This window comes from Nelusetta ayraudi, unplaced genomic scaffold (assembly GCF_046127955.1).
Source record: "Nelusetta ayraudi isolate G7.1 ecotype Tasmania unplaced genomic scaffold, CSIRO-AGI_Nayr_v1 ptg000023l, whole genome shotgun sequence".
Classification (NCBI taxonomy): Eukaryota; Metazoa; Chordata; class Actinopteri; order Tetraodontiformes; family Monacanthidae; genus Nelusetta; species Nelusetta ayraudi.
This window is the reverse complement of record NW_027466073.1, coordinates 378,900-393,879: the sequence shown is the minus strand read 5'-3', so window position 1 is coordinate 393,879 and position 14,980 is coordinate 378,900. Positions and strand designations below refer to the sequence as shown.

Below are 14,980 nucleotides of genomic sequence, written 5' to 3'. Positions count from 1 at the left end.
GCATGTTTATAGAAACTGTGGCTCACTTCACAAGGAGTCATTAAAATGTAATGGCACTAACCCACAAGTATGTGTTGGTGTATTTTCACAAATTACATGGATACCAGATTCAGATTAATTAATTTTTTTCCCGAATATGCAAAAAAAAAAAAAAAAAAAAAGTTTAATAATTTTTAATCATCCCAACACATCCTACAGCCCCAACCTAACCAGAATATTCTACTTCTTCTGTTGCACGAAAGTAGGATTCCGTCATCCAAGATGAGTAACTAAGCCGCGCTCAACCAATCCACAACACGTGTGTCCAGGCTTAATCGGTTGCACAAAAACACATCCAGGATGAGAGCGCACGGATTCATCAAGCCAGGTGAAACCTATCCTGGATAAGTGCGCGCACGCGGCTTCCTCAGATAGACCCCCGTTATCGAGCTCAGAATCAAGGATTTGCCATGACAACGAGAGCGGCGTCCTTTTTCTCGTCCGAGGCGGAAATCCAAATGGAGGTTTATGAGGAGGTAAAAGAAGAAATACAGAAGAAAGGCAACACCACCACAGCGTTAAAACAAGAGAGAAAAGCGTGGCGAAATATTGCAGACCGTCTGAATGCGTAGGAAGTGCACAAATACGAACTCGCTCCTCCGCTGGAACAATCGCAATTACGATCATAATAGTTATTAATAATAATAATAATAATAATAATAATAATAATAATAATAATAATAATAATAATAATAATAATCGAAAACGATGTCGTACTCCGATTACGAGCCCGTTGAAATTGTAGGTGGACGTTATAGCAGATGTGAGTGAAATTGTGTAAATGTAGCTCCAAAAAACCGTCACAATGACAAATAGACAACTTCACTGAATGTCCGTTTGAGCTTTAAAAAAAAGTTCTGCGATAAAATACAAGAACATCCTGCAAAATGGTAACCCTAACTAATATTTAAGATACACAAGTGTACATTGTATGCAGAAGGTGCCTGCTCACCTTTTGTATTAGCATCATTTGCACAAAATTTCATTTGTGTAACAGGACTCAGATGTTGTGCATGGAGAGAGCCATCCTGGCAACATAGTGGGAATTAATGGAAGGAAATTTCCATTATGCAAAATTGCCACTGTGCTAATTGTCATGGGTTAACAGAACTCATAAGTTATCAGACAATTGTATGCCCAGCATCTACAGCAGCAAATACATCTGGCTGATCGGGGCATACAATACAAGAAGGTGAAGACTGCAGACATTTTATAAGAGTCCGAAATAAAAAGGGAAACAATAAGAAAACTCAACCTTGAAATGGAGGGGGGGAAAAAAAGAAAAAAACTTGAATTAGAGCTGAGTCATGCTTTCAATGCACACTGTATGCTGACTGGAACAAAAATGTAATAATAATTATTCTCCTTTCCTCTCCCAGCTCCAAGAACATGACATCTTAAAATAAATAAAGGTCAATTGAATTATGATGGTGTCTGTTTGTTTCATGTATGCACCTTTTGACCTAAACAGAGATGAAAGTTGTTGTTTTTTTTTTTATCTGTAATCCTACCTCAGTGCTATGATTGGTTGGAAGTTGAAACTCGGGCATCATTCATAAGGTTAGAAGAAATGCACTTAATGTACCATGAAATGCAACTTCTCAGAATTATTAAGACACTCTATGGTAATAAAACGTGAGAACAGGGAACAGTTAAAATATCTATTCTTTAAGGTAGTAGATATCACAATAACATTGAATTAAAGAAAAAAAAAGTACAGTGATAACAAACTAACAATTTGCAGCTTGTGAGGTGTAAATAGAAACCTCAATAAATGTGGCAAGACGTAAAGGGCCTGGGCAGGCTTCAAACCCCAGACTCCCAGGTGATACTCATGCACACTAACCATTTGGTCAAGTAGCCAGGGTGCATGATCAATTATTGGAGGCATAGTGACAGGACCGTCAACTGTCACAAAAAAGAACCTTATGTTACTCTTTGATGTGTATTCATGTTTATATGGGATGTGTATTTTTATATATGATGCGTGGTAAAGTATAAGTTATGTAACAAATTATCAAATGATTGCAACATTATCTCAACTAATTTCTCTATAATAATTGAAATTAAATGATTCCAAAAGTTGAAATGCTATAATTAAATTATTCCAAATGTTGAAATAATGTCAGTGAGTCTAGTTGAATGTGATAACAATGTGCAGTGTTGAGTGGAATAACGATTGGTTTCCGTTGGTGGTGATTGTTTACTGAAATACAGGGTGAGATTAAATAGATCCTAGAATTTAGCCTGGTCTGGAGCAGGGTCACTCCACAGAATAAATCTCCATGGTAACTTATACCATAACATGTTGCTCTTCCACCTATCCTACTTTTGTGCAACCGGATCACGGACAAATTCATCCAGGATGACCAACATACCCCGGCTTAATCCCGTATCCTAGTTTCGTGCAACGGGCCCCAGGGGTGGGCAACTTTTTTGACTGGTGGGGGCCACAATGGGTTCTAAAATTCGACAGAGGGGCCAGAGCGGGAGCAGATGGATGGTGATCCACCTCATAGGCTTCAGATTTCAGATTTATTTTATTTGCCATTGTGTAAAACAAATAGAAATTTGTTTTGGCAATGGCATGTGTGCATTTCAGTTCTTTTTTCACATATACATCAACTGACAGACATACAACACAGTGCAATGAGGAAATAAACAAATACTATCTATCTATCTATCTATCTATCTATCTATCTATATATATATATATATATATATATATATATATATATATATATATATATATATATATATATATATATATATATATACATATATGTATATATATACATATATATGTATAGTGCAAGGTATTTATATATTGCTGGTGATAAGTGCTGGTGTGCTGGTGTCATCACGGGATGTTAAGAAAACATGTGCTTTGGTGTAAATTGAAAATGAACAAAAGTGTTACAACAAACCCACTGGTCTAGACGGTTCACAAGAAACCTACATACTCATTCCACGCAAACTGAGTATCAATATGGAGACATATAAAACACTTTTTTTCTTTTAGATACAAACAGTAAAAAACAAACAAACAAACAAACAAACAAACACGGTCCTTCAAACAAAAACAAAAGAAAGATCCTGCTTTAATGTATCTGTCTTCTTCAATCTCAGAATTGTGTGGAATTTAACTCACGATTCCAGCTTTAAACTCGACATCGAGACAAACAAACGAAGGACCGTTCGTATTCTACGCTACTGGGAAGTCGGCGTTACACCGGAAATCGGCAGGAGACAAGCAAAGCAGCTTCCAGCACCACCGGCTCGCTCTCTTTGTCCGCTCGCCTCCCTGCTGGAACATCGTCCACAGCAGCACCATGGCTAACGTTGTCGACACGAAGCTGTACGACCTCCTCGGAGTGTCTCCGTCGGTCACCGAAAATGAGCTCAAGAAGGTAACTGTCGTCGGTGTCGGGTCGCTTCTTCGTTTCACGTGTTACAGCAGCCAGAAATCGTGAAACGCGTTCATCTATGAGTCCCGTGGTCGGAGAAGCTGCCGGTAGAACCTGATGTTCTACCGGCAGATGTTCGTTCGAAAAGTGCGGCTACAACGTCCAATGTCGTAGTTTTTAAACGACGATTTCATTGGGGAAATGACTGTACAGATAATCACATTGTATACCGTCGCTTCGAGGCAGATAGGAAGCGCGTGAACAATGTAAAAACGGCCGTGTTAAACCAGATGCTAACATGTGATTGGCCCCAGCATTAGCATTAGCTCAGGTGTTTATCACAGAGCTCTCTGAACCTGCCGGCTGGTTGAGGGTTTGTTATGTTTCAGAGGTTCGGGTCGGATCCTAGTCTGTAATAACTCACACCTGTCAGTGCAGCCGTGTTTCTTGCGTGCGAGGAAAAATGTCGACAGACAAAGTCCCTTATAAATGTAATTTAGTGTTTTTGCTAATTTCCTGCTGCCTCGGTCCCCGGCCGAGTGTTGACGGCTACTACGCAGAGCCTCGTCCCCCTATCAGACTGCTGCCTTGATGTCAGTTATCCAGTATTGTTCCCCTTGTTGAACCGTATCATCCGCCAGCAAACTGCTGTATGTTCTGTATATTCTGATGATTAACCACAAGGCTAGCATAGGGGTTACACTCACTATAGACGACGTGATGTGAAAATGAGTGTGCTCTTAACTACATGGCTGTGGTTAACGTGGTATCCGTCTTTCTTTCTTTCTTTCTTTCTTTCTTTCTTTCTTTCTTTCTTTCTTTTTTTTTAAATAATTATTTATATTTAAGTTAATTCTTAATACGGTTATACATATCTTTTGTGGGGAATGTTCTTTATATTTGGTATACGTAGCTAGAGCGATATGACGCCATTTTAGCGGGGGGTCGTTAGCTGTGTATACAAATTGGCTTACGGTTATTCACCGAATGGTTACCGATTGATTAGTCCGACATTTGGAACTTCTGTCGCTGAAAGTTCGTGGAAACGGAGAAACACGCATTCAGTCGAGGATACGGAAGGTGAGAACGGACCGTAGAAATGTCGTAAGCAATGACGTCACGCGGTGGGTTACGTCGTTGAGGATGTGTTGACTGTAACGCTGCGATCACGGGTAACAGAAAATAAGTGTGTTCGGTTTTTTTTGAGTCCGTGCACCTGTGTCTGAAAGAGATTCTGTGTGTTTTATTTTTTTCTCAGGCGTACCGAAAATTGGCAAAGGAATACCACCCTGACAAGAACCCAAATGCTGGCGACAAGGTAACCCGTCAACCAATGCTGAGCAGGAGAACTAACGGTTACAATGTTTCATTTCAAATCAATGAAATGCCATTTGAAATATAATGTGACTGCATTGTATTATAAATTAGTAGTATTATTTCTAAATCATTGTTTTGTTTTTTCAAATGTTAACATAATGTTGCTGTGTGGTTATAGTTGTTTCTTTTTCTCTAAATATTGACAAGTACAGGTTTAGTAAACCATGAATGAAAACAAAACTATTACTGACCTTTGCGCTATGACCATCATCAAAATCATGCTACTTTGACAGCGAGCCGCCCGGTGTTCCCTCCACTGGAACTTCAGTTTGTTCTATGTGTTCTGCAGTTATCCTGAGAGTCACACTGGGTTGGTTCCTTTGCAATTCCTCCAATGGGGTTGCTTGATGAAAGTGGCTTCTTGAGCTGCTCACACCGACTTCAGAGTTGCTCTGAACCGTTTTGATACCCAGTGCTACCAACCTGGCATGTTGATCACGATCTTGTATTGTCCTACTTTGGAAACATTTGTGTGATTAGTTCTGATCGCGACAGGACAGACTGATGTGTATGCTGGTGTGTATGGTGACAGGGTGGGGGGGGGTAATTTATTTGTACCAGGCACAAATGAAAGCAGGGCGAAAGACTGAACTTGCAACAAGGACTGCTTTATAATAGCACACAGCATAAAGACATACAAAACCTCCAACTTCGAATGTTGATGTTAATGATGGGAAACTCTTGTGTCGCTTATCCTACCTTTTCTCCTCAGTTCAAAGAGATCAGTTTTGCCTATGAGGTGCTGACCAACCCTGAAAAGAAAGAACTGTATGACCGCTATGGAGAGCAAGGCCTGCGAGAAGGAGGCGGCTGTGGACCTGGGATGGATGATATTTTCTCCCACATTTTTGGTGGCGGACTCTTCGGGTTCATGGGCGGCCAGAGTCGCTCCAGAAACGGGGGTCGGAGAAGAGGAGAGGACATGGTTCATCCACTGAAGTAAGAGTGCAATTCTTGCATCGTAACATTGTTGTTTGAGATTTGATTAAGAATAATTATTTGTCTTTGAATGGCTTCTAACTGGCTTAAATACATTGTGTCCCCCTCCAGAGTGTCCTTGGAAGACCTTTACAATGGAAAAACGACTAAACTACAGCTTAGCAAAAATGTTCTTTGCAGCACATGTAATGGGTAAGTCCAACACGGTGCTCAAGCACAGTGTTCTTCAACCTTCTTTGAGCCACAGCACATCTGTTTTACGTTGAAACAATCCCGTGGCCAGGCAAAGATATTATAAAATCACACTTTTTATTGTCATGACAATATAGTCTCAATGTATTTATAGTCACTCAGAGTGAAACCTGGGCCTGTTCAGATGCAATATATAGGGTTACATTCCTTTTATCGCACAGTCTCACCATAATGTTGAATTGTATCAGTTTTGTCTGTGTTCATTGAAACTGGGCAATTTTTCACTGCACAACTGACATTATCTCACAGTGCGCTAGTGAACCGCGGCGCAGTGGTTGAAAAACACTGCTCTAGTATTCATTGTCATTCCGTTATGCGCTGCGTCACAATGTTGATGCCTTGTAATTATATTAATTATATTGGTTTTGTTTTATTCTGTCATATTGTTAGGTAATTAAATGTGCGTGTGCACGTTGTCTGTGTGTGTGTATGTAGGCAAGGAGGCAAGACAGGTGCCGTGCAAAAATGTACAACGTGCCGGGGCCGGGGAATGCGCATCATGATCAGGCAGCTGGCCCCAGGCATGGTCCAACAGATGCAGTCGGTTTGCACAGACTGCAATGGAGAAGGTCAGTGTGCCACCTACCTTGTCGGGTCAAACGCAGTCACAGTCTCTTTTTCTTTTGCAATTCCGTGACCCGTGGTTTCTCTACAGGGGAAGTTATTAGCGAGAAGGATCGCTGTAAAAAATGTGAGGGCAAAAAAGTGGTGAAGGAGGTGAAGATTCTGGAGGTGCACGTGGATAAAGGCATGAAGCACGGGCAGAAGATCACCTTTGGGGGCGAAGCAGACCAGGCACCCAGCGTGGAGCCTGGAGACATCGTCCTCGTCCTGCAGGAGAAAGACCATGAGGTGGGGGCCGGGCCGGGCCGGGCCAGACCAGGCCAGGCCGCTCTCCATTGCCTCATCTGTACTGCTGTCTTAGTTCTCATTATTATGACATCATTATTTCCAGTTGTAAATGCATGCCCTTGGTTTTAGGCAGTGTGTCTTATAGCCATCAACTGCATATGTCAAAAAATCTATTTTCATCTTGCCAAATCCAAACCCACACAAATAGTTTTGGCAAAGTTTAATCAGGTGCGTTGCTACTTTGGGCCAATTCCAATTCCTCCCTTAACTCCTCAATCTCAACCCTCGCCCTTAACCCTCAATCTTTGGCCCTCAATCTTGGCCCTCAAAAATAAGTGTAAGGGCTTAGAAATGGGACACCCCTTAAGTGCAGTTACGTCTTCAGACTGTGGGGGGCGGCCTTACGCCAAAGCTACGTCCAGTCTGTCAAGAAGACGACAACGACGAAGAAGAAGGAGAAAAAGAAAAAGACGGTGAAAAAGGAAGAAGTCCTCCTTCGCTACACAACGAGGTACACAAGTAACGTGAAGCCGGGACCGCCAGTCCGGCTGACAAACCTCATAAAGTAATAAAAAAAAAGTGTTACGCCACAACGATGTCAATAATCCATAAAACTAAAAACTAAGACAATACAATGGTTTCGTAATATTTATATCTTTATTGACTAAGAAAATACTTCCATTTGTAGCTCGCTTTTACATCGCGATCTTTTTCGAAGATGTCTTGGCGAAAATACGCAATGCCTTCTGGGTAGCCCTTACTGCCAAGGGTGGTGCCGGAGAATCTCAATATTGAGGGCAATACAGCCCTTAAACTCGTCCCTCAACTTGACGTTCTTAGAATCGGGACAGTACTTGCACCTCGCGGGAGCGCGCATTTTTGAGATTGAGGGTTAAGGGAGGAATTGGAATTCACCCTTTGACTTCAAAAAGACAAACAAAGTCTTTCATGCAGGTGGGAAGAAAACAAGTTCTTGTCTTTCTGGTACTGACATTTTTGTGTCCCCTTCACCTGCATTGGATGTCTTCGAAAAATATTTTGTACTGGTGTCCCAACTGCACCGTAGCCAAATAAGAGACTGTACGTACACAGTGACTGCATGTTGTTAGCTTGTTGTTGGGCGGACGTGTAGTCAGCGAGTGTATGATTGGCACTGCCTCATGAGCCCGCTGCAGTGAGATCTGATACAATCACTGAGAAACTTCAGTTAGCCAAGCCAGAAACGGCTCCACAATAACTAAATGTAAAAATCAAGTGATTGATTCATTGAATGAGTACATTTACCGTCACATGTACCAGAACAGTGGAGCGCCCCCATCTGGCTGTGACAGCTCATCCTTCTCCCACCCCCCCCCCTCCTTGAAGAAACCTTGTCCAGTGCAGTTGCCTTCGTCAAACGCAGCGCTGGCCGTTGGCGTTCGTGTTTAGACCCCAAACAAAAGACTGTCGGCCTGCAACACATCTGCAACACATCTGTCTCATCATCTTTTATTCATAACTTGCAGACGTTCAGACGAGAAGGAAAGGACCTGCATATGAACCACAAGATCGGCCTGGTGGAGGCGCTGTGCGGCTTCCAGTTCATGCTCAAGCATTTGGACGGAAGGCAGATTGTGGTGAAATACCCTGCTGGCAAAGTCATCGAACCAGGTTGACAATACATTCTATGGTTATAATGATAGTCGTCGTAGGTGTCGGAAGCATTGAAAGTGAAGCTCCAAATAGTTTCAACTCTACATTGTGACCGAGTGTGTGTGCGACGAGTGTGTTGCCTCCGTGTTCTGACTGTTTTCCTTCTAAACTGATTCCTAGAAACAGCGGTTAAATAATGTTTAAAGGGGTTTTGGTTGATTGCTACAAACCAATGCTGCCCAGTGACTGTTCGGTCTTAATGAATTTCCCATGTAGCCCTGTGAGTGTTTTTAATCCTTCTTTTTCTCGTGGTTTGGGATCAGGATTCTCTGAATGTGTGTGTTTTCAACACTTCTCCAGGCTCTGTGCGGGTGGTGCGAGCGGAGGGAATGCCACAGTATCGCAACCCCTTCGAGAAGGGAGATCTGTTCGTCAAGTTTGAAGTCCAGTTCCCTCAGAACAACTGGATCAGTCCCGAGAAACTTACGGTGAGGGCGCTCGTGTGTGTGTCGTCGCACTTGTTCTCTCGTGCTGTCAGGCTTGCTACCGTGTGAGGGCATTTGCACAAGCCCTCATTTGGTTGAGCTGGTGGTAAATCAGACGCTAATCACTTTGCTCAACACAGTGGGAAGTAAACTTGCTGAAATGTTTTGCTATTAAGTGGAGATGAAAAGCGCGTCAGTAACCGCAGGGGAATTGGCCTGTTTGTGTTCTGTGTTTGTATTCTGTTGGCGTTGTGACATATCTCCAAGATGTGGACCACAGCGTTCCAACTGCAGTCACTCTTCCTGAAGCGCAGTCGTCTTGGGCTTCAGGGCAAAGAGCTCGTTCACCTGTTGTCTCCTCACTCACCATCGTTCCTCCCTTTACCGAAATTACCTGTCACTGCTCACTGTTCAATGCTCCATTTGGAATGAAGGGGGTTTAGGGAGGTGAACTATGACTGACTGAAAGGTGCAGTGTGGAGGCCCACAGCAGCGGTTCACTACTGTTGGAGTCTTAGGACCAAGCCCGGATCATGAACCGGCGGCCCGGGGGCCTCGAGCTCTCAGGAGCCTCCGGGCTCCGGCAGTTAGCTTTCTTTTATGTCACGTATGCTGCGTTCATGTGGTGTCGGAAATCCGAGTCCTTCTTGACAAGCCGTTCTTCCAACTTTGTTGCGTTTGTGTGCTCTAAAGTTGTAATGTGGGAGAACATGAATACTAGTATTTTCTTTAATTTTCCAAACAAATAAATCAGGTGTGAGGCACCAGGTAGCAGAGGCAACAGATACGATCAGCCATGAAATATAACCCAGTCGGAAAGTCGTTTTTCCGATTATTTCGACACCACATGAACGCACATGTCTCTACCAGTATAAAGGTGAAAAGCACCAGCACGTTCTGAGAGTCTTGGGATGAATTCATCTAAAAAATATTAAAATAAGATGTCGCCAGTCAGTGTGAATCCTGTGGACATACATGAGCTTCCAACATATAAGGCCACTCTTGTGCACCATAAGCCATTTGATGCGTTGATGCATGTATAAGCGTGTTTGTGTGTGGTACCAGCTCCGTAGTTCAGCTTCCAGAGAACAGCTGTGTGGGGGGGCCTCTCCAAGAGTCTGGCCCAGGGGCCTCTGAATTCTTAATGCAGCCCTGCTTAGGACCCACATCATGAAGTCGCCACCCAAATGAATTCCACAATTATGACTAGTAAATAAATTATTGAAGTTATTGAATTGAATTGTGTGTCAGGCAACATAAATGGCCTACATTGTCTTTATATATTTTGAAATCCCTTTTAAGAAAAGAAGAAAAAAAGGAGTTGGGAGGGTTTATTGAACTGGCCCCAAAGCCGCATCCCAGTTTCTGACCACCCACTTTTGGACCACGACCCACCAGTTTAGAAACACTGGCCTATATCATATTTGAAATAGGGTCATGAATTTTTAAATTGAAGTAATAAAAAAAAAAAACTGCGGCTATTGGTGGAAGTGTGAAGTGGTGAAGATGTCTGTCAAAGCTCCTTTATAAACAAAGGTTGTTTTTGTTTTGGGTCCACATGAAGGAGTTGGAAGACATGTTGCCGTCACGATCCGAGCCGCCCATCATCACTGCGGACGCGGAGGAGGTGGACCTGCAGGACCACGACATGAGCCAGAGCTCCAGCTCAGGCGGCCGCAGGGAGGCCTACAACGACAGCTCCGACGACGAGGGCGGCCACCACGGGCCAGGGGTGCAGTGTGCCCACCAGTAGTCACGCAGACACACGCACTCACCCGGTCAGCAGTGCACTGCTTGGACTAGGAGAAGATGTGCGTGTAATCGAATGAGAGAAAAAAAAGAAAAAGAAAAAACGTCCAAGAGGGTTGGACGTGTCCAACTGACATTGATCACTTCTATTGAATCGTGGAAGATTTGTGTTGTGGGATTATGACTAGTGTCAGAGGAACTAGTGGGGTCGGGGGGGTAGCCAAAGACTTTGCACCTGAAACAAATTAAAAGTCTTTAAACAGGAAACGATTAATTAATTAGAATTAACATTCACGATGTATGAAAACATATCGTTGCCTCAGTGTATGCCAAGCAACGTCGTTCTACAAAATAAAGTTCAGGTGAACCTTCACCCTTCATTCTACTTCTGCTACCGTGTTCAATTCCCTTCTCCCCACATAGTGGGTGTCAACTCCGGATCAACAGTAAATATGTTTGATTGCCGAGTGTGTGACTTGTATTTTGTTTTCTTAAATATTTACAATAATTTAAAGACGAAGCAGTGCAATGTGTTCCTGGGACTCGTTTGTTCACGGGTTCGTCCGTTTGGCACCATTTGTAGGATGTGTTTTTGATTTTTACGTTTTTGTTTTTCTTTGTAAGTTTTTACTCAGATTTTGTTCATTTTTATAGTTTAATTGAAACTAAAGAACTGGTTATATTGTGTGAAACATTGGACTGGCAATGGATAAGCTTCATCAGTGGATTTATTTGAAGCTTTGTGATTTTTTTTTTTTATTATTATTAAAGAAGAAAAATATACAAGTAAAATAACAAATGTTAAGTGTATGTCCGTACTGAGAACATGCGCATGTAAAAAGCTTTGAAAGTTCCTGCACTGACCACACATCAGATGAAGCCTCACACCTCAGAACATTTCCATGGCATTGAATAAATTGCTAAAACATATCACGTATGGTGCCTTCTTGTCGCGTCACAAAAAAGTGAATAAAGTGTTGTAATAGTTATAGGAACATTGCCTTTAGTGTCTGCTCAGTATGTAGTCATTGGCACGTTGCTGCCTCTGCTAAAGTACAAAAACGATTGATGTAAATCCTATTGGGGTTGTCTGCAGTACCTCGGCGGAGCAATAGCAAACCAGTAGGAACAAACCTGTGTGTGCGATAGAGAGGAACTAAATGGCAAACAACAAATGGACGTTCTTTCCAATGAAAAACAAATCGGGGGTATTGGCTAACCCATCGATGAGGTAAGCGTTGGCAGCTGTTGTCCTGCATTGCGCCAAGTAATCTCCAATGCAGTTTCACGAAATGAAAAACAATTCATACAAGAGGTTATGTGACGGGACCGTATCAGACAGGACAGGACTGGAATTAAGAAGGCATGGGAAGACGAGCGGGGAGTGAAACTAGCCGAGGAGATCTGGGGTGACTGACTGTTCAGTCAATGCCAGGCATACATTTGTATAGTTTAAAACTGCAGACAGATTGTACTACTGGAGGGAGAAGCTGAACTGCATTTTTTTTTTCTTTTCACCAATGAGTCACCAGTTTTCAATGGCTGTGAGTCAGCAATTGGCATTTTGACACGTTCCTTCTGTCCAAACAGTAAATATTTCTGGAAGTGTATTTTCCATTGTTTTTCAGAGGCTTTTGTTAAGCACTGGGATCCAGGTCCTCTCATTGTCATCATTGGGGCCTCTTGCATTTTGCCATCCGACAATGAAAATGAAAAAGTTGCTGTTTTATTTGATATGGTGACTGCTAAAAAGTTAATCCTAAGAATGTGAAAGGACTCTGTGCCACATTCGACAGTTGGCTGTGTGAACTGTCAAAAACATTGCAACTAGAAATACTCTATGAAAATATGATACTGCCACCTGATTGACAGGCGCTGTTTGTTATACAGTAGATCCCAAAATTTCAGCACAGCAAATGAATGGGATTGGAGATGTCCACTTGGGTGAGGTGGAATTAGGCGCCAATCGTGCGGTGCCCCCTGCACATCACATCATCAGTTGTGTGTGCCTATGGGGATATTAAGTGGACGCCCTCCTCCTTGGGTGTTTTGCTGATAGGCCGTCAACACCTCCAGAGGTTTTCAGCAGTGACTCCCGGCATCACTTTGGTGCACTTTGAGATTTGTCCAGAAAAGCAAAGTGTGCTGTCAGTACCACCGGGATGCCACTGGCTCGCCTCGGAGCCGAGGCAGAGTCTCTCCTCTTCATCCACAGACTTCCTACTAGGACCGGTTTTTAAAGATGCCAAAATTTCAAGACAGCAATTGAATGGGGTTGGAGATGTCCTCTTGAGTGTGAGGTGAGATTAGCTGCTGATTGTGCAGTGCCACGAGCACGCCGTATCAGTTGTGTGCCCCGACTTCATTGGGTATTTCAGGCACTTATCACAAGACACCCCCTACCGGGGCTGGCACACCACAGACTGATCAGACCTGGGTGTGTTTCGCAGGTGGCACTGCATGGTCATTTTGGCAGCCCGTGTTGCGTCCCTTCATTTCAGCCACAGTCAGTAACTGTTACAATGGTAATTTCTTTGATTGCCTTCCATTGGGTCTGTCCTCTGATGCCTACTGGAGCCTTGTGTTGCACTTGGCTACAAAGACTCTGCAGCCCAAATCCACTCCACAACGTCATGGTCCACTCTCTCCACCCCCCACCCTCACCTCCCTAAGTCTGGCTGAGGTCAACCTGCATTTCCCAATCCTGGGCAATGTTGAGTGGGTCCAACTCTAGAGGAGATGGCTTGGACCATTGTTTCTCTCCTTCCAGGTATGGCATTGGGGGATAAGCACTGCGGCATTTGGTTGTGGTGTCAGGTGTAACTTGCTTCACATAGACTGATCTCACAATCAGTGATTGTATTTTCCACATTTTCCACCAGAATGTGTTTGAGGATTGCTGGGGCTGCACATTGGAGACATCATCACTGGGGACATGGAGGAGGTGGACCTGGGAACCTCTCCATACCACAGATATAAAGTTGGTTGGAGAGGGCGAAGGAGGCCACAAGAGAACGTAGCCGTGAGAGAAACAGACATGAGACAGAGAGGCAGAATTCCTTTGTTTGATTCCTTTCCTCTTTTATAATTCAGTTTAAGGTTGAGAGACACAAGGGTGTGAACTAGCAAAAGTGTATATGCACAGTTTAAAAGTTTGGGAAAAATTGTGACAACAACTTTAAATCCAACAAAAAGTAGTGAAGTGGGACATGCACGACACAACAGAAAAATTGGGAAAATACTTTCTGATAGGATAAAGAAGCCTCCAGATGTTCACTAAGTCGTGGGACTGCATTAGATTTTTCAGTCTCGCTACTTTTTTTTTTTTTTTTAATAAACTGTTTAGGGGACACTGTCTAAACCAAATTGATGAGCCTGTTTGATACGGTTGACCTGGATGTACACGTTACATTCAGGAACCTAGATGTCCTACTTTGCCGCCACTGGCGCCGTGGCTTAGTTGGTTAAAGCGCCTGTCTAGTAAACAGGAGATCCTGGGTTCGAATCCCAGCGGTGCCTTTTAGTAGCTCGTTCAAAGTGCCTGGGTCAAAAGAAAGCTAAACAGGAAACTCGACGTATGACATCTATACATTACGTGCTTTCTGTGAACCATTGTATTATATGTTTAGGTATATGTGTCAGGTCTGATGTGCACATACGATATATGTTGGATTCCTTTTTTTATACGACATAGACTGCAGTACTCTCGTATAACCACACGGTGGTGGTAAAGTCTGACAACTGGATCCGTGAGACCGTATCCGACAGATGGAAAATCAGAAAAAAACAAATCAAAATGCTGTTTCGTTTCATGAAGCAGTTTGCCTATTTAATGTTATTGGTGCTCCACCGTTATCGCCGCCATCAAGTGCGTTTGATTCAGAACGTGAATAAGATCAAAAACAAAGGATGGATGTTTTTGATCTTGTTAAATTCTGTGAGGCCACGATGAGCGGAAATTATAGCGAGCTGTTTTCAAAATAAGAGCAATTATACGGCCACGGCAACGACCACGTCATTGATGGGCAAACCGGCGTTGGAGTGACTGCAGTTATGTTTGAATTTTTTTTTTTTTTAGTTCACAAGGTTTCAGTCTTTTTTTTTTCCTTCCCATCTTTCCATCTATCCAATCATTTTCAATACCCACTTCTTCCTGAGGTCAGGGTCACAGGGGTCTGATGGAGCCTGACCCATCCCAAAGAAAAATAAATAGAATAGAAGATAGATCCTAGCTATATTATCTATTTT

At 43.0% G+C, this 14,980-nt stretch overlaps 1 protein-coding gene and 1 non-coding gene across 3 annotated transcripts; both read left to right on the top strand.

Moving 5' to 3' along the window:
• The first annotated feature begins 3,252 nt into the window (after positions 1-3,252).
• Positions 3,253-11,662, top strand: dnaja2a (DnaJ heat shock protein family (Hsp40) member A2a). Of its 2 annotated transcripts, XM_076028412.1 has the most exons (9): positions 3,253-3,449; positions 4,705-4,764; positions 5,536-5,762; positions 5,874-5,954; positions 6,450-6,583; positions 6,670-6,866; positions 8,372-8,516; positions 8,859-8,986; positions 10,548-11,662. In XM_076028412.1, exons 1-9 carry the CDS (start codon positions 3,372-3,374, stop codon positions 10,734-10,736), a joined length of 1,239 nt encoding a protein of 412 aa, XP_075884527.1. In that variant the 5' UTR covers positions 3,253-3,371; the 3' UTR covers positions 10,737-11,662. The 2 variants fall into 2 exon arrangements, with proteins under 2 accessions (XP_075884527.1, XP_075884528.1); XM_076028413.1 differs by lacking the exon at positions 8,372-8,516.
• Positions 11,663-14,177: 2,515 nt separating this feature from the next.
• Positions 14,178-14,251, top strand: trnat-agu (transfer RNA threonine (anticodon AGU)). The gene has a single exon. It is a non-coding gene; the product is annotated as a tRNA-Thr (tRNA).
• Positions 14,252-14,980: the final 729 nt, after the last annotated feature.

Coding starts and splice junctions, on each gene's coding strand:
- dnaja2a (XM_076028412.1), top strand. CDS start 3,372: ATGGCTAACGTTGTCGACACGAAGCTGTACGACCTCCTCGGAGTGTCT. Junction 5,763..5,873: donor GACATGGTTCATCCACTGAA/GTAAGAGTGCAA, acceptor GTCCCCCTCCAG/AGTGTCCTTGGAAGACCTTT. Junction 5,955..6,449: donor CTTTGCAGCACATGTAATGG/GTAAGTCCAACA, acceptor GTGTGTATGTAG/GCAAGGAGGCAAGACAGGTG.